The sequence below is a fragment of the Stenella coeruleoalba genome (assembly GCF_951394435.1).
Source record: "Stenella coeruleoalba genome assembly, chromosome: 2".
NCBI classification, from domain to species: Eukaryota; Metazoa; Chordata; class Mammalia; order Artiodactyla; family Delphinidae; genus Stenella; species Stenella coeruleoalba.
In genome coordinates this window covers 8,095,071-8,114,561 of record NC_137147.1, presented here as the reverse complement: position 1 = coordinate 8,114,561, position 19,491 = coordinate 8,095,071, and the positions used below count along the sequence as shown (strand labels likewise).

General features: G+C 37.6%; 1 protein-coding gene across 5 annotated transcripts in view; it reads right to left on the bottom strand.

The window, feature by feature from the left end:
* The window catches only part of ATG2B (autophagy related 2B), a 78,662-nt gene that overhangs the window by 36,950 nt on the left and 22,221 nt on the right, over window positions 1-19,491 (bottom strand). For all 5 annotated transcript variants that reach the window (XR_013827345.1, XM_079915017.1, XM_079915019.1 and 2 more), the window contains exons 12-21: window positions 18,732-18,882; window positions 17,663-17,755; window positions 17,330-17,518; window positions 15,257-15,530; window positions 13,780-13,882; window positions 10,378-10,573; window positions 9,949-10,091; window positions 5,383-5,540; window positions 4,826-4,998; window positions 4,190-4,340 (exon numbers count right to left, since the gene is read on the bottom strand). Coding sequence is in view for 4 of the 5 variants with exons in the window: in XM_079915017.1 (XP_079771143.1) it covers window positions 4,190-4,340; window positions 4,826-4,998; window positions 5,383-5,540; window positions 9,949-10,091; window positions 10,378-10,573; window positions 13,780-13,882; window positions 15,257-15,530; window positions 17,330-17,518; window positions 17,663-17,755; window positions 18,732-18,882 (1,631 nt within the window). In the remaining variant the exon portion in view is untranslated. The remainder of the gene's footprint in view (window positions 1-4,189; window positions 4,341-4,825; window positions 4,999-5,382; window positions 5,541-9,948; window positions 10,092-10,377; window positions 10,574-13,779; window positions 13,883-15,256; window positions 15,531-17,329; window positions 17,519-17,662; window positions 17,756-18,731; window positions 18,883-19,491) is intronic.

Here is a 19,491-nt window from a genome sequence, read left to right as displayed (position 1 = left end):
AGATATAACAATTGTAAATATTTATGCACCCAACATAGGAGCACCTCAATGCATAAGGCAAATACTAACAGCCATAAAAGGGGAAATCGACCGTAACACAATCATAGTAGAGGACTTTAACACCCCACTTTCACCAATGGACAGGTCATCCAAAATGAAAATAAATAAGGAAACACAAGCTTTAAATGATACATTAAACAAGATGGACTTAATTGATATTTATAGGACATTCCATCCAAAAACAACAGAATACACATTTTTCTCAAGTGCTCATGGAACATTCTCCAGGATAGGTCATATCTTGGGTCACAAATCAAGCCTTGGTAAATTTAAGAAAATTGAAATTGTATCAAGTATCTTTTCCGACCACAACGCTATGAGACTAGATATCAATTACAGGAAAAGATCTGTAAAAAATACAAACACATGGAGGCTAAACAATACACTACTTAATAACAAAGTGATCACTGAAGAAATCAAACAGGAAATCAAAAAATACCTAGAAACAAATGACAATGGAGACACGACGACCCAAAACCTATGGGATGCAGCAAAAGCAGTTCTAAGAGGGAAGTTTATAGCAACACAACCCTACCTTAAGAAACAGGAAACATCTTGAATAAACAACCTAACCTTGCACCTAAGGCAATTAGAGAGAGAAGAACAGAAAAACCCCAAAGTTAGCAGAAGAAAAAAAATCATAAAGATCAGATCAGAAATAAATGAAAAAGAAATGAAGGAAACGATAGCAAAGATCAATAAAACTAAAAGCTGGTTCTTTGAGAAGGTAAACAAAGTTGATAAACCATTAGCCAGACTCATCAAGAAAAAAAGGGAGAAGACTCAAATCAATAGAATTAGAAATGAAAAAGGAGAAGTAACAACTGACACTGCAGAAATACAAAAGATCATGAGAGATTACTACAAGCAACTCTATGCCAATAAAATGGAAAACCTGGAAGAAATGGACAAATTCTTAGAAAGGCACAACCTTCCGAGACTGAATCAGAAAGAAACAGAAAATATGACCAATCACAGGCACTGAAAATGAAACTGTGATTAAAAATCTTCCAACAAACCAAAGCCCAGGACCAGATGGCTTCACAGGCGAATTCTAGCAAACATTTAGAGAAGAGCTAACACCTATCCTTCTCAAACTCTTCCAATATATAGCAGAGGGAGGAACACTCCCAAACTGATTCTATGAGGCCACCATCACCTTGGTACCAAAACCAGACAAGGATGTCACAAAGAAAGAAAACTACAGGCCAATATCACTGATGAACATAGATGCAAAAATCCTCAACAAAATACTAGCAAACAGAATCCAACAGCACATTAAAAGGATCATACACCATGATTAAGTGGGGTTTATTCCACGAATGCAAGGATTCTTCAAGATATGCAAATCAATCAACATGATACACACTATTAACAAATTGAAAGAGAAAAAACATATGATCATCTCAATAGATGCAGAGAAAGCTTTCGACAAAATTCAACACCCATTTATGATAAAAGCCCTGCAGATGGGCTTCCCCGGTGGCGCAGTGGTTGAGAGTCTGCCTGCCTATGCAGGGGACATGGGTTCGTGCCCCGGTCTGGGAAGATCCCACATGCCGCGGAGCGGCTGGGCCTGTGAGCCATGGTGCTGAGCCTGTGCGTCCGGAGCCTGTGCTCCGCAATGGGAGAGGCCACAATAGTGAGAGGCCCGCATAATGAAAACAAACAAACAAACAAACAAACAAAAAAACCCCTGCAGAAAGTAGGCATAGAGGGAACTTTCCTCAACATAATGAAGGCCATATATGACAAACCCACAGCCAACATCATCCTCAATGGTGAAAAACTGAAAGCATTTCCACTAAGATCAGGAAGAAGACAAGGTTGCCCACTCTCACAGCTCTTACTCAACATGATTTTGGAACTTTTAGCCACAGCAATCAGAGAAGAAAAGGAAATAAAAGGAATCCAAATCGGAAAAGAAGAAGTAAAGCTGTCACTCTTTGCAGATGACATGATACTATACATAGAGAATCCTAAAGATGCTACCAGAAAACTACTAGAGCTAATCAATCAACTTGGTAAAGTAGCAGGATACAAAATTAATGCACAGAAATCTCTGGCATTCCTATACACTAATGATGAAAACTCTGAAAGTGAAATCAAGGAAACACTCCCATTTACCACTGCAACAAAAAGAATAAAATATCTAGGAATAAACCTACTTAAGGACACAAAAGACCTGTATGCAGAAAATTATAAGACACTGATGAAAGAAATTAAAGATGATACAAATAGATGGAGAGATATACCATGTTCTTGGATTGGAAGAATCAACATTGGGAAAATGACTCTAGTACCCAAAGCAATCTACAGATTCAATGCAATCCCTATCAAACTACCACTGGCATTTTTCACAGAACTAGAACAAAAAATTTCACAATTTGTATGGGAATACAGAAGACCCCGAATAGCCAAAGCAATCTTGAGAACAAAAAACGGAGCTGGAGTAATCAGGCTCCCTGACTTCAGACTATACTACAAAGCTACAGTAATCAAGACAGTATGGCACTGGCACAAAAACAGAAAGACAGATCAATGGAATAGGATAGAAAGCCCAGAGATAAACCCACGCACATATGGTCACCTTATCTTTGATAAAGGAGGCAGGAATGTACAGTGAAGAAAGGACAGCCTCTTCAATAAGTGGTGCTGGGAAAACTGGACAGGTACATATAAAAGTATGAGATTAGATCACTCCCTAACACAAAAATAAGCTCAAAATGGATTAAAGACCTAAATGTAAGGCCAGAAACTATCAAACTCTTAGAGGAAAATACAGGCAGAACACTCTATAACATAAATCACAGCAAGATCCTTTTTGACCCACCTCCTAGAAAAATGGAAATAAAAACAAAAATAAACAAATGGGATCTAATGAAACCCCAAAGCTTTTGCACAGCAAAGGAAATCATAAACAAGACCAAAAGACAACCCTCAGAATGGGAGAAAATATTTGCAAATGAAGCAACTGACAAAGGATTAATTTCCAAAATTTACAAGCAGCTCATGCAGCTCAATAACAAAAAAAAACCAACAACCCAATCTTAAAATGGGCAGAATACCTAAATAGACATTTCTCCAAAGAAGATATACAGACTGCCAACAAACACATGAAAGAATGCTCAACATCACTAATCATTAGAGAAATGCAAATCAAAACTACAATGAGATATCATGTCACACCAGTCAGAATGGCCATCATCAAAAAATCTACAAACAATAAATGCTGGAGAGGGTGTGGAGAAAAGGGAACACTCTTGCACTGCTGTTGGGAATGTGAATTGGTACAGCCACTATGGAGAAGAGTATGGAGGTTTCTTAAAAAACTACAACTAGAACTACGATATGACCCAGCAATCCCACTACTGGGCATATACCCTGAGAAAACCATAATTCAAAAAGAGTCATGTACCAAAATGTTCATTGCAGCTCTATTTACAATAGCCAGGACATGGAAACAACCTAAGTGTCCATCATCGGATGAATGGATAAAGAAGATGTGGCACATATATACAATGCAATATTACTCAGCCATAAAAAGAAACGAAATTGAGTTATTTCTAATGAGGTGGATGGACCTAGAGTCTGTCATACAGAGTGAAGTAAGTCAGAGAGAGACAAATACTGTATGCTAACACATATATATGGAATTTAAGAAAAAAAAATGTCATGAAGAATCTAGGGGTAGACAGGAATAAAGACAGAGACCTACTACAGAATGGACTTGAAGATATGGGGAGGGGGAAGGGTAAGCTGTGACAAAGTGAGAGAGTGTCATGGACATATATACACTACCAAACGTAAAATAGATAGCTAGTGGGAAGCAGCCGCATAGCACAGGGAGATCAGCTCGGTGCTTTGTGACCACCTAGAGGGGTGGGATAGGGAGGGTGGGAGGGAGGGAGACGCAAGAGGGAAGAGATATGGGAACATATGTATATGTATAACTGATTCACTTTGTTATAAAGCAGAAACTAACACACCATTGTAAAGCAATTATACTCCAATAAAGATGTAAAAAAAAAAAAAGAATTCTGTTCTCAGTAGATTTTCTTTATTAAGCAAAATTTAAACATGTCTAACCAGAAGTGAACAAAACACACATATTTAACATTTGTCCTACCTTTGTGATAGAGACTGAAACTGCTACAATGAAGGCAGATATAGTGCTTGTCATCAAAACCTTCATATTTTGTCACACAAAATAATGAACCACTGTTGAATTCTAACCAGAATTCACCATGCTTGTTTTCCAACAGATCTCCATTATCTTGCTAATAAGAAGATCAGAAAAAACAGAGAAGTCATTAATTAAAAACAGAAAAGTAAGAACGACCCTTGAGATGCTCCTCCTTGATTCAGGTTAGGAGGATCTCCCACACTGCAGCAAAGCGGTCTGATTCTTGAACCATCCAACATGGTGGTATTAAGAACTGCATAATTAAACACTAGGCTGGGCCTCTTCTGCCAAATGAACCTTGGTACTTCACCACCCTTTGGAATAGATAAATTACTGTTACCACCGCAGGAGTGGGACCAGCACATTTTCCAAAAGAAGGTCCGTGTAATGTTTGTCTTTTGATCTGCAACGAAAGCTAAATTTCCCAAGCTGCTGTCAGCGTGGTGTGCCTCAGAAAACTGACCTTCATCATCAGTCACTGAAACAACCTCGAACTACCTCAACTATTGAATGCGTATATCATGCTAGATTTATAATAAGATGCACTTGAAAAATCACTTTGGATTTGTAAATCCTTACCTTTACATCTGTAAACACTGCCATTAATCCATGATTAATGCTCAGAAGAACTGAGAGAAAACTCTGCGAGTTCTTGTTCTGAGAGTCTAGTTTTTTCTTCCTACGAGAACGATAATTGGGATCAACAGTGGAAAAATACTGCAAAGTCTCCTCCTCAGATCCACTTTCCTCATCTATGAGAAATAAATTGCACAATTACAGCTGTTCTAACAGCTTATTAACACAAAACAGCATTCAACCTTGAACGTTATCACAAGAATATTTACTTATTTTACAACCTGTTTATTTTTACAAAGAATCTGGTATAAAAATGTACTGTCTTTCTCTTTACCACTGAACTTCAGACAGTGAATATACTATAAAATAACACTTAATTAATAACTCTTAAAAAATAGCTAGAAGTGGGGAAATACTGTAAATTACTAAAAGATATTATAAAATAGTTATAAATGGAAAACGCCAAAGAAACATTTTTAAATCCATCAATTTGAAAGGTTACTACTTTGTTTATTGATAAACCAGGCATTTTAATTCAGAAGAAATTTAAAACATATTACCATAGTGAACTGTAGATTTCAATGGACTAAAACTATCTTTGTTGAAGGTATTAATCAGTTGACTGGCTACTGAAAGCCCAATACCATATGAAATATTTTCAAATGTCTCTACTGGTGAAGGAGCTGTTGGTTCCCAGAGCAGCAAATCATTAAAGATCCTATAAAGACAAAAGTTGAAAAATAAATACGTAACTCCTACTTCAACTGAAGGCAAACTAAAGAATATCCCTTTAAGAAATCACATGAATAATAAATTTTCCAAATGGTGAAATGGAATTTCTTTCAATGGAAAAATAACTGCTTATGGCTATCAGGGCAGTGAGAAAGGAATCTGGACAATTAGATACCTAATTAGATATCCTCCTAGTTTCACCAGTGTTATATGCATCAAATTACATACATCTAAATGCACTTAAAGGAGGAGGTTTATTAAAAATAAAACCCATAAAGAACAAAAGGACTGTTCACGTATATGAGAACACTCTATAAACTATAACGGATTATGCACTGTCTCATTTGACTCCCCTCAATCCTCTGGGGAAGCCAAGGCAGAATTATTATTCTCACTTTACACTTGGAAGAAACTGCATCATAAAGGTTAAGTGACCCGCCCAAGGTCACACAGCTAATTAGTGGGAGAAGTGGAACCAGAGCCCAGATTATGTCCAGCTCCCAATTCAGTTCTCTTCCATTACTCACTTTCTCTAGGGATATCTGCTTTTTCTTTCTTCCACAGAAAGCACAGCTTCGCTGGGAAGCTTGCATGAGATAAAGCAGCATACAGAACAGGGAATAAAGAGAGGAAACCCTTCTAACTAACGCAACAGACAAACAGCCAAGTCAATACTGGTGACCACTGGGGTGATACATGTCAAGCTAGGCCACCACCGCATCCTAGTTTTTCAAAGAAATATTTGTCACTTCTCAGATACCACCACCCCCACCACTCACCTCTATGTTGTCATGAAAACTGAGACTTTACAATGTTCTCTACAAAGATCTTTGTTAGGCTTGGACCCATAGCATATCCTTCTCATGCATAATGCAATCACTGCACCTATAACACTACTCCATCTTCTTGTTTCCCTTTCCTAGACTAAGACTTGTGTCTTAGTCATCTTTATATGTGCCTAGCACAGTGGCTGTCACACAGCAGGCTCTGAGGGTTTGAAGAAAGGACCAGTGGATGACTCACATGGAAGGACTGCCAAAAGCACAGACTCGTCATAAAGCCTAGTGTGAACACCAATCAAGGTGCCAAGCGATGATGTAGCCCTGACCCCTTCCTGTGAGAAGCCACTTGTCTAGGAACATCCCGGGCCAATTCCTGAGCTTCTGAGGGCCTAGAAAGTATAAACGAGGACTGAGTACTGTCACTCTCAGTAGATTGTAATCCCCACCCAAAAGGTCTCTTTTTGGAAGCATCACTGGATGAAGAATACCAGGGACACAGGGCAGACGCATGTCTCGCCTCAGACACACTGACAGCGATGCCCAGAACTGTGTGGTACTCATTTGGCTCGCTGCCTCTTGGGTGTATCACTCACAGAACAAAGAAACTAGAGTCTAGGACTTCCCTGGTGGCGCAGTGGTTAAGAATCCGCCTGCCAATACAGGGGACAAGTTCAAGCCCTGGTCTGGGAAGATCCCACATGCCGCGGAGCAATTAAGCCCACGAGCCACAACTACTGAGCCCACGTGCCTAGAGCCCATGCTCTGCAACAAGAGAAGCCACTGCAATGAGAAGCCCAAGCTCCACAATGAAGAGCAGCTCCCGCTCGCCACAACTAGAAAACGCCCGCGCACAGCAACGAAGACCCAACACAGCCAAAAATAAATAAATTTATTGAAAAAAAAGAAACAAGAGTCTAAATCCAGATCTTAGTCTAAATTCCTATATGAATAAATAGTGAAAGTATAAAATGAAGAATTTTCTCAGGAAATTTTTCTTTACCTTATTCCCTCCAACCATTCTCTTATCTTCACAGGTTAAAGAGAAACTATTAGTTTAAATAAAACCTGGAGTTCATTGTATATGACCTGCAAATATGTTTCATATGATTTTACTATTTTTCCTTATTTACATTTTGGTCTAAACACAGTCTTGATACCATAATACTATAAAACACTGAATGACGTTTCTAATATCAAGAAAAAAAAACACTTAAGATGTTTAAGGACACATCACCATGATTCTGTGCCAATGAGCTTGAAACATTATAGAAGCTCAAAGATATCTGATTTAATAAAACCAGGTAGAATATTTTTTATATTCTATTCTAAAGGATTTTTGACATAGAAAAAAAATCTACCTGTACCTGAGACTATCTTTCTGAAAAGAGCCAGTTGATGAAGAAATAAACCAATATTTCAAATGTATGAAGTAAAGGCAGAATTGGTTATAATTCCTGCTCAGAAAGATACCTGTAAATTTTATGTATAATAAAGGGTATTATTAAGACATTTAGCAAAACATGAATGGGGTCTGAGGATTAGATGCTAATGTATAATATTAATTTTCTTGTTTTAATGGCTGAATTATGGTCATATAGAAGAATGTCCCTGTTTGTGAGAAATACACATTCAACTGCTCAAAGCTCAAGGGACATCAAGTCAGCAACTTACTCTCAAATGGTTCAGGGAAAAAACGTTCTTTGTACTGTACTTGCAACTTACCTATAAGTCTGAGAATGTCTGAAAATTAAAAGAAAAAAGTATGTGTATGTATATATAGACCAAGCCAAACAGAGGGCAAAGAATTCACCTGCTAACTTAGATATATGATTTATATGACCCACAGCCGGGGAACACTGCGGTATTTATATAAGTCTAGGGGCCTAAGACACAGAGCAGTGGGCAGGGTAAGAGAGAACAGAAACTCTCGTGAGCAACACCCCTGAACCAGCTCCCCAGATGAGCAGATGCTCTCCAGTTCCCTGATTTAAGCTACCCTGCCTGCCATACTGACTGACGTCCCCCACATGCTACCTGCTTGCTGCTGGTAGACAACTCCCTAGCCCACCTGAGAACTTCTGCTCCCACCAGCTGAATTATACGTTTTGTATAGTCACCACGGGTAAATCGTGCTTGGCCCCAAATCTGCTCATCCCAGCTGTATGTTATCGTAAGCATAGTTTAATTCAATCTTGTGCTAACTGATGACTTTTAAGTATATACACTGAAGTGAGAAAAAAATCTTAAAAACCTGGAAGGATTCTACACTCAGACTGCTTTGAAACTATTTTTTCACTCCACTTCAAAGAAACTGAAACTGAGAATTGTAGACAAAGCCTTCTGGGTACACATTAAGCAAAAATTCTAACCAGTGGCTTGTAATCAAAAAAAGGCCCTGTCCTATATTTTAAAAAGAAGTGGTAAATGAACATATATTCATAAATGGAATGTTTAAGGTATGTTTTACTATTCTGATGTTGCAATCTAACCAATAGCCACCTGTTCAATCAATGCATAAGGAGAAAGAAATGGACGAAGCCCTTCTGACCTCTGGGATGGACCTTGAACTAGTAGTTTCATTTTGCTCAGTCTTAGCCTTGCACATTCGTTAGCTCTTGGTAGATATCCCTCAACTATAAAATAAGGAGAGCAGTCTAGAGATCAGTGGTTTCCTGTATAAATCCGAATCCTATTTGGTACCAAGTAAATCTACAGCAGAAACAACGGTCTGCAGTTTCTGCAGATTAACAAAAATTTCGATGACTTGTCTACAAGTGGGAAGCTAGCAATAACAGACACTAAGGATGTGTCTTTTTCCAGAAACCCACATGACCACCTTTCAGCTATGCCCGAGTGGGTAGGAATGATAACATTCTTACCTACTATTCGCCAGGCACTGTTCTCAGAACTTTCCCAAATGTTATATCATTTAATGCTCCAAACAACCCACTGAGGCCTGTACAAGTATCATCTCCAATTTATATGTGAGGAAATGGAGCTCACGGGGACTAGGTAAATCGTCCAAGATCTTCAGAGTCTATGACCTTTCTACTCTAGAATGCCATTTATTTCAACATATTTTCTTGGTATATATGTTTAAGGGTATTTAAATGTAATAAATTTAAGTTTTTATAGACAAGTTTATAAGTTAGAGTTTCTAATTCTAACAAGATGCTTTTTTTTTAGACTCTGAGAAGGGATGCTCCTTGTACAAAGACTCTAGGACTCTGACTTTACACCAGTATCTCTTGGCCCTCTATACAAGTATATCCCAACTCTTTTCATGTCATTATACACAAAGCGATACTTTCTCAGTACTCTGTGGTAAGGTGACAGAGGGCAACCAGCCAACCTAGGATGGAGGGAATACATCTCACACACAAGAAACCCAGTTACCAGACACACTGGTTAGGAAAATCTGCTATGACAATAGCTCATCATAACGGTAATAGGTCTATAATCAACACCATACAAAGTACACTGAAATAGTTGGTAATATTAAAACAAGGAAAGAAAAGGAGGAAGAGGGAAAACAAGGAGATAGGACAGTAGAGAGGCAGTTAGACAGGAAAGTTTGATCCCAAAGATTCAACTAAATGAGTTTAAACTCACCTATTATAAAGCTTCTCATAAAAGCTTTTATTAGGTAGTGTTATATGAATATTGGGTAATGTAAGTTCCAGCACATAGTGAGAATTGCTGATTGCTTTATCTTGAAACTCTGTCATTTCTACAGGGTCTCCTGGCATCACCATCTAAAACATAACAGTTTAGTGCAAAAAAAAGAAGAAAAAAAGCATCAAATAACCATTTTATATTTAAAACAGTAGTAGCATCTTCTTACCCGACCCATACGACTTGTATGTGGGCAAATAAATAAGCATGTGACTTTTAACCAAGGGAAAGAAATAGATATTATTCAATCTTGGAGCTAAAAATATGGCAAAAAACAGTATACAAAGTATGTTTTTAAAGAGAAAGCATTAAGAGCTATCTGATAGAGGGTAACTCCTTTGTTGCTTGCTCACACTGTTACTTTACCTGTTCATTTTCAAACATCACCCTACGAGAAGAGAAGGGAGACGGGGCTGGTCTTCTCAGATCACAAACGTCTTTCAGGGAATGAGCGCCTCCTTCCTCTTCTTCCTGGTAGTGGCCATCACTCTCTTCTGCTTCCTCAGCTGCTATTCTCTCCAAAATGGAATGCATGGCTGGTGGGTTTACTTTCAGTACAATTCTGATAGCAAAGACAATTTTAAAAATCAAGATCTAAGTGTAAACTGCAAAACTAACTTGTATACAAACTAATACAGGGCTTCCCTGGTGGCACAGTGGTTGAGAGTCCGCCTGCCGATGCAGGGGACACGGGTTCGTGCCCCGGTCCGGGAAGATCCCACATACCGCGGAGCGGCTGGGCCCGTGAGCCATGGCCGCTGAGCCTGCGTGTCTGGAGCCTGTGCTCCGCAACGGGAGAGGCCACAACAGTGAGAGGCCCGCGTACCGCAGAAACAAAAACAAACTAATAGAAAGCCTGCTGATTAAATCATTACTGATAGGCGTCAACTTCTCTACAAAGTCTAATTATATCTAACGCAACCCACTCCTGAGCATGCTGTAAACTTAAAAGTGTGGAATTGATGAAACAAGCAAATAAAAGAAGGGCATTAACATTTTATACTTGGATAACTGGAAAATCTGATCTTTTGAGAACAAAAGGGTTATTTTAAAATTTCATTACCAAACTTACAAAACAGAAACAGACTCACAGACGTAGAAAACAAATTTATGGTTACCAAAGGGGTAAGGGGGTGGGGGAGAGATAAATAAGGAGTAGCAGATACACACTACTATATATAAAGTAGACAAACAACAAGATCCTACTGTATAGCAAAGGCAACTATATTCAATATCCTGTAATAAACCATAATGGAAAAGAATATGATAAAGAATATGTGTGTCTGTGTGTGTGTATGTGTAATATATATATATATATACATATACACATACATATATATATATATATCTCTGAATCACTTTGCCATACACCAGAAACTAACACAGTATTGTAAATCAACTATACATCAGTTAAACAAAAATTTTTTTTTAATTTCATTAACAGCGAGCAAATTTTACCTAAGAATTCTATTTATTATCATTAAACCAAATCCTTCTACATTCCAGCTGTTCGGCTATTATGAAATACTTGCATACCTAAGAAACCTCATGCTATATAAATTGTCCAAATGGAAGAAGGAGAGTTTGATTAGAGAATATTTTCAGAACTGCAACAACAAAGTAATCTTTTCCTTTAGGAATTTCAATAATAAAAGACTTGTGTTATTGGTGGTGTTTTGTAGCTACAAACTCAAAATATCAAGAGCTAACAGGCTTTGATGACATTAGCTTCTGCCCCAGAGTAATGCCAGTCCTTTCCTAATTCTCTGCAGCATGTCACTAGCACAAGGCTTTGTAGCCTCCTTTTTATCCCACCAGCCTGCCGTCATGATGAGACATGGCACGCTCAAACAAAACAGCTGTGTAGCATCTATAATAGCTTTCTTTTTCCTAAGAAGGTATTGCCAGTTGGTTCTAGTTATAAACTAAAACAACTGTTTCCTAATTTACAGATATCCTAATGTAAACTGTGCTTTCAAATTACTTAATTGAAGTAGATTCGTTTCTTATGATGAAAACTCCTGCTCATGATCAGCTGTGCGCCGACCAGGCCTGTCCTAGGAGTCTGATAGGTCAGACACATAGGGTACGGGGGTGTAAAAGAAGGCAGGTAGAAAGTGGCACAAGAAAGATCACTTTAATTCTTAAGAGAGGATTCATGAACTCAGTTTTCAATATAATAAAGGATCATTATTTTGGGTAAACTAAGTTCTTTTAAATGTAATCCAAGGGACTTCCCTGGTGGCACAGTGGTTAAGAATTTGTCTGACAATGCAGGGGACATGGGTTCAGAGCCCTGGTCTGGTAAGATCCCACATGCCGTGGAGCAACTAAGCCCGTGTACCACAACTACTGAGCCTGTGCTCTGGAGCCCGTGAGCCACAACTACTGAGCCCACGTGCCGCAACTAATGAAGGCCACACGCCTACAGCCCGTGCTCCACAACAAGAGAAGCCACCGCAATCAGAAGCCTGTGCACCACAACGAAGAGTAGCCCTCGCTCGCCGCATCTAGAGAAAGGCCGCGCGCAGCAACAAAAACCCAACGCAGCCAAAAAACAAATAAATAAATTTTTAAAAAGAGAAAAAAAAAAGTAATCCAAGCCCACTATCAGGCTAATTTAAAGAATGATTTCTCCTGCCCAAGAAATCCTGAAGCAGTGGTTCTCTAAATCCAACTGCACATTGGTATCACCTACTGTAGTTTCATTTTTTTAATTGCAGTATAGTTGATTTACAATGTTTTGTTAATTTACAGCAAAGTGATTCAGTTATACATATACATGTATAGATATATATTCTTGTTCATATTCTTTTCCACTATGGTTTATCACGGGATATTGAATATAGTTCCCTGTGCTATACAGTAGGCCCTTGTTGCTTATTCATTCTATATATAATAGTTTGCATCTGCTAATCCCAAACTCCCATTCCATCCCTCCCCCATCCCACCTCCCCCTTATCAACCACAAGTCTGTTCTCTATGTCAGTGAGTCTATTTCTGTTTCCTAGTTAAGTTCATTTGTGTCATATTTTAGATTCCACATATAAATGATATCATTGGTATGTCCTTCTCTTTCTGACTCACTTCACTTAGTATGATAATCTCTAGTTCCATCCATGTTGCTGCAAATGGCATTATTTCATTCTTTTTTATGGCTGGGAAGTATTCCATTGTATATATGCTCCACATCTTCTTTATCCATTCATCTGTCAGTGTACATTGAGGTTGTTTCCATGTCTTGGCTATTGTGAATAGTGCTGCTATGAACATATCACCTGGTGTATTTTTAAACTGTACTGATGCCCAGGTTCTATCTCAGAATCTCAACGTGGGGCGCAAGAATCAGTGCTTTGTAAAAGCTCCCCAGATTTGAAAATACTTTCCTAAAACAATCACTGACTATAAAATTCATCTGAAAATTAACCAAATGGTGCTGTATGATACCACTTGTACTAAATCCCTTTTCAAAAATGAACTGCTTTTAGAATGGTTATGATTCTTTTGTCCATCTAATTAGGCTAAGTAACTTGAGGCCGGAGAACACATTTTATATGTCCACCTCTGTCAGTATCTCACAGGCACCTCTGATAAAGTAGTACATATTTTTTATTTAATTTTTCCATCTTCCTCGGGGTTTTCTCATCAAGGCTGGATATTTTTAGCTTAAATTTAATAGCCAAAATGTCAGTCAAAAAAGCTATAGCAACTTGCTTCTGAAAGGAAAGTCTCATTAAATGTATGTATCATGTCCATTTGCTTACTCACCGCGGCCAGTCAAAGTCATCTGATGACGCTGTGTCTCCATCTCCCCCACTAGTCACGTGGAAAAAGTTAATGGATGGTTCTCCTTTACCCTCCTGGAATGACCCTAATAAAACAAGACTGATTCATGGAGATGCACTTCTTCTCCAACACTAAGAGAAAAGATACTTTCCTCCTTCGAGGAGCAAAGATCCTCTAAATCAGGGACATAATGCAGTGTTAAGTTCTACAACATGTATTCATTTATTCCTGCTGCACGTGTACATGTGGGGAGACAGGATAAGCAGATAAATTAAATTAAATGCTCTTTTCTGCTCAAACTCAAATTCTTAGGTATGAATGTTTAACGTGTACGGTGCATAATCATAACATATTAAATATAAGGGACTTCCCTGGCAGTCCAGTGGTTAAGACTCTGTTCTCCCAATGCAGGGGGCAAGGTTCAATCCCTGGTCAGGGAACTAAGATCCCGCATGGCACGGCCAAATAAATAAATAAGCATAACATATTAAATATAGTAGTTACCACTTACTGAGTGCCACTTAGTGATTATTCTTCATAAAAGTTTATGCAGTTAGTCTAGGAACAGATTTTTTTAATGTAGTTATTTTAAGAAATAACTACATTTCTTAAATGTCTATTTTGTACCAAGCACTGTAAGAATTACTTCTTCACAATAACCCCATATATGTTTTTTCATTCCATTTTACAAAGAATGACTTTCCACCAGAATAATGAGTTTCTTATCACTAGAGATAAGGGAAGATTCCAGATAACCCCTAAAGGCCTTTCCATGAAATCATAACTGGCAAGTCAATTTTAAATACCTCTAATGATATGTAAAACTCAGAGAAAACAAGGGAAGGAAAACTGCAGCCTACAGAGAAGGAGGCGAGCAGAAAGAGGAGGAGAGGGTTACTTAAAACAGATTTTACAAAGAAAAGTCACTATTAGTATGATGGTTGAAAGCTCAAGCTCTAGGGTCAGACTTGGGTTTGAATCTTGATTCCACCATTTATTACTACATTGACCTTGGGACGTACCTCTTCGGAAGTCGACAGATTCCTCACTTATAAATGATAAAAATAATTGGAAATAATAAGCCTACCGTAACTATGATGATTAAAGGAAACAAGATAATGTGTGTGAAGTGCTCAGCACACAGCAAACATAGAGTGGCACTCAATAAATTTTGGCTACTATTAGCCCTACAACAAGTAAGTAGTAGGTGGTATTAAAATGTAGGCTAAAGCACTATATTCTCAAAGTGAATAAATCATCACGCATTGTAGTTTCTTTTCAAAAACTGACAGATATCACGTTTGCATACAGTATTAGAAAAAAGCTGTTACACCTGCTTTCTAACATATGTTCTTTAACTTTATTGTATTGGGGGCTGTCATATACTTTTCTTAATGTAAGTTTCAGTAGCAGTTGTTAGTTTCTAGTCTGGCTCTTTTACAGGCATGGTCAATCTTACCAACTAGCTCTCTAAAGGTAAGTTCCAATTTAACTTGTTCAGGGGTTGATCCTCCTAGGAATTCAGTCTTAAATTCTAGATCTGTGAATGTTAAATGAAGAATCTCCTTCTGAAGTGACTTCTTAAACCATGGTCCTCTCTCTTGATCTGAGCGAAGATCAGGTATTGGGAAGCGAACAGAAAGGTTTAATACTGGCGTGGCAACTTGTACTGATATCCGACAATTTGCAGGATTATGTGAATCATCTAGAAATACTTCAGTGAAAGCTTTGTGCTAAAACACAAAACAACAAAAATATGCCAAAATGTTAAATTAAGCAAATAAACATAAATGACACTAGTATTCAACATTACAATATACATAATCACTATTTCCTCATTCAGGATAATGTATTAACACACAATTCATATTAACTACTATCATATTAATTTAGTGTAATGAAATTTTGTAATGCAACAGCTACTGACAAAAGTCAAAACTACTGGCAAAAGTTAAATCATCACATAAAAAAATTAATTAAAAACTGAACCAAAGTGAAGACACAGGTGCTATACATGTATATGCATCTTACTACAGACTATAAAGAATAATGCGTAAATTAGCTTATCAACAATCTCAATATGGTTAAAAATCACTATAGTACCCAGCATTCAATTTGAAGGATTTATCCACCAACATGCTACTGAAAGACTTCAGTGTGAAATCCCATGTATTATGCCAAATGCAAAGGCCCATCCCTGACTCATCTTTGTATTTCCAGGACTAAGCCCAGGCCTGGCACATCACAGGTTCTAAATAAATATTCCCTAAATGACTCACTCTGAGTTCCCCCCTAATTGGCTCACTCTGAGCTCCCATCCAACCCAAGGGTATGATGCCATCAAATGACTCTTAGAAACCAAAACACGTATGCACCAGTTACTTAAAGCCACATTATAATAAAAGGGTCAAAGAACATGCCCTTCAGATAAAAGTCTATTTCTATTTTTTCTCTAAAATGAATTAAAACTTATGAAGCTTTAGTCCAGCGTACAGTGTAGGTGATAACAATCCTCAATTTCGCGGATCAGTCTCTAACCACCTAGATTAGAAAGTTCCATTTTTATGCTAAGACTTGGATCCTGTTTTTTCTCTCCCTTATTTGACTTTCTAATACTAACCCCCACTCTCAGCAAAAACTGCTCAAGAGATAAAATCATCATCCCAGTACATCTATGGCTAACAGCAAATATAAACACTTGCCCCACAGAACTTAATATAGCAATTGTTGACAATAAAAATGAAAGAATCTTGATTTAATGTGAATACTCACCACTAATTAAGGGAGAGGCAAATATGTAGAAAAATATCTTTTCCCTTTTCTTTTTAGACAAAGTTGTCTCTGTCTGTGCCTAATCCTAAAATTCCTAACAGATACCTTACAAACCTGACTTCCTTGATTAGCTTAGAAAAGACTCCAGGTACCAGATCTAAGTAAAAGTGATACAATGTGATGCGCCATAACACAATATGATAAATTATGTTCCCAATTTCAAGAGTATATTCTATATTATATGGGCTGCATTTTACAGGAGATTCAACTAGTTCATTATATGTGTGAATAAAGTTTTATCAAGATATTATAGTCAGTTTATAAAATTCAGATAAACACAGAAAAGGAAATCTAATTTTACTACTCTTACATAATCAATGCTACCAAATGGTATATTTCCATCCAGTCTTTTTCTATACAATTTTATTTACACAGTTGTAATAAAAGTTTATGTGGAATAATATATTCTACATTTTCACTTCACACTTCTTCATGAGCCTTCTTCATGTTGCTGTACCCTCTTTATAGCCATCATTTAAAGTGGCAGCATAAAATTGTACTCAGTACATTAGCACAACTTATTTAGCTAGTCTACTATGTAGACATTAAAGATACCTCCTTTTTTCATTATTACAAATGATGCCGTTTTAATAACATATGCTATTTAACTTAGTAAGAATACTTCAGCTCAGAAATCATCCAATAAGCCTATTAGCTAGCTATGATCACGATGTGTATTTGCAACTTTTTAAATACTTACCAGACTAATATGCTTATTATATGAAGTATACATGTGTGATGCCATCATCTCTACTGTAGTGAGCTTCTGTGGTTGAAGCAAAGAATTCAACCTGTCCACAATACTGATATCCAGCTCGCAAAACACTGGATTTAACTTAACTTGTAATTCTGCCTTCTGAGGAACAGAACTAAGTCTTGCCTGACTACCCTAAAAAGAAAAAAAAAAAAGAAAAAGAAAGCATTAATATGATCACTAACAATTCTATAAAATTAAATTAAAACCTTGTGATTGTGATAAAATATACATCAAATGAAAATTTACAGGTGCTAATCACACAAAAAGATCTCTTACCTGGGGTCCTTTATTCTCAGAATGCTTATAATGAAGCTGAAGACACACAGGGGGGTGAGAATCAGTTTGTTCTTTGGAATGGAACATTAAAAGCTTAAAAACAAAGATGAAGATAAATGAAATGTACAATATTAAGCTATAATTAATCACATGAATTAACAGAGGAACTAATATAATAGTGGAAAGAGCTTTTTGAAGTCAGGAAGGCTGGTTTAAGCTTTAGTTTTGTCACTTACTAGCAACGTGACTTTTAGACAAATTAGTTAACTTCTGAAATACTTAGTATCACATCTGCAAAATGTATGTGAGGATTCAAATAAAGCGCTTTGAAAATAAAATAAGTCACAAGGGCAAAGTAACAGCAATAAAAATGTCATTTTGATAGCTTCTAAAAGTTTCTCTAGGACATGCTTTTAGGATAGGAAAAAATCAGATTAACGATAAACGGGCACAAGACGTTTCACTTATCTTGAACAGTGCTTAGCACATAGTAGGCATTCAGTAACTATTTGTTGAATAATAGAATTCTTCTGAAATTAAGAGTGCTTGGAAAATGAGTGAAATTAAGTCATTTGTCCCATAACCTGACTCTAAAACAAGTCAACTCTAAAAATGTAACACACTCTTATAATGGCCTTAAAGGCCACACTTAAAAATCTGTTTCAGGACTTCACTGGTGGCGCAGTGGGTAAGACTCTGTACTCCCAATGCAGGGGGCCCAGGTTCCATCCCTGGTCAGGGAACTAGATCCCACATGCATGCTGCAACTAAGAGTTCACATGCCACAACTAAGGAGCCCGCCTGTCGCAACTAAGGAACCCATGTGCCACAACTAAGGAGCCCTGGAGCCGCAAATAAGGAGCCCGCCTGCCACAACTAAAACCTGCTGCAACCAAATAAATAAATTTTTTTTTACTCTGTTTCAACAAAATATAAATGCAAACGCCACAAAAAACTTCTTCCTATACAACTTCCTATGCCTTTTTAAAGAAAATCATTGCTGTTCACACAATTCTTAACAAGCAAGACATTTAAAGACTAATCCTAAAAGAACAGTATCAGCATTTACCTCTGTATAGTGAGGAGGAACAGAATGAAAATCAGTCGGAAACAGGCATTCCAAAAGTTCCATTTGCCCTATGGACATATCAGTACTGAAATATCTAGAAGCTGATCTTTGTCTTTGTTCATAGGATACTTTGATGCCAGTACCTATAAATCTGTTATAAAAAAATGCATCATTTAAGAGTATCCATATATTTCTAGATTAAACAATGTGTCAAAGAATAGTACACAACTGTTAATACCTACCTGTTCTGACAAGTTCAAATTGTTAGTAATAACTAATATTCTTAAGGATATTAACCAGAAAGACTGCTTCAAATTCCCCATTCCCTGACATAAGATAAAGAAATCAGATCTGCTGATAAGAAATCACCCAGGATATATTTCCCAACACTGCCCTTCCCTCTTCTACATTTTAAAATTTACACTTCAGGGCTTCCCTGGTGGCGCAGTGGTTGAGAGTCCGCCTGCCAATGCAGGAGACACGGGTTCGTGCCGCGGTCCGGGAGGATCCTACATGCCGCGGAGCGGCTGGGCCCGTGATCCATGGCCGCTGGGCCTGTGTGTCCGGAGCCTGTGCTCCGTAACGGGAGAGGCCACAACAGTGAGAGCCCCGCGTACCGCAAAAAAAAAAAAAATTTATGCTTCAGTGGATAAAATCTTTCAAATCTGTAAAATATATGTACATAGTTTCTTAAACTTATCTAGAAGGATCATGCAACATTTTTAAAACTTTAGTCAGTGGAACTCAAATGAAGGTCTAC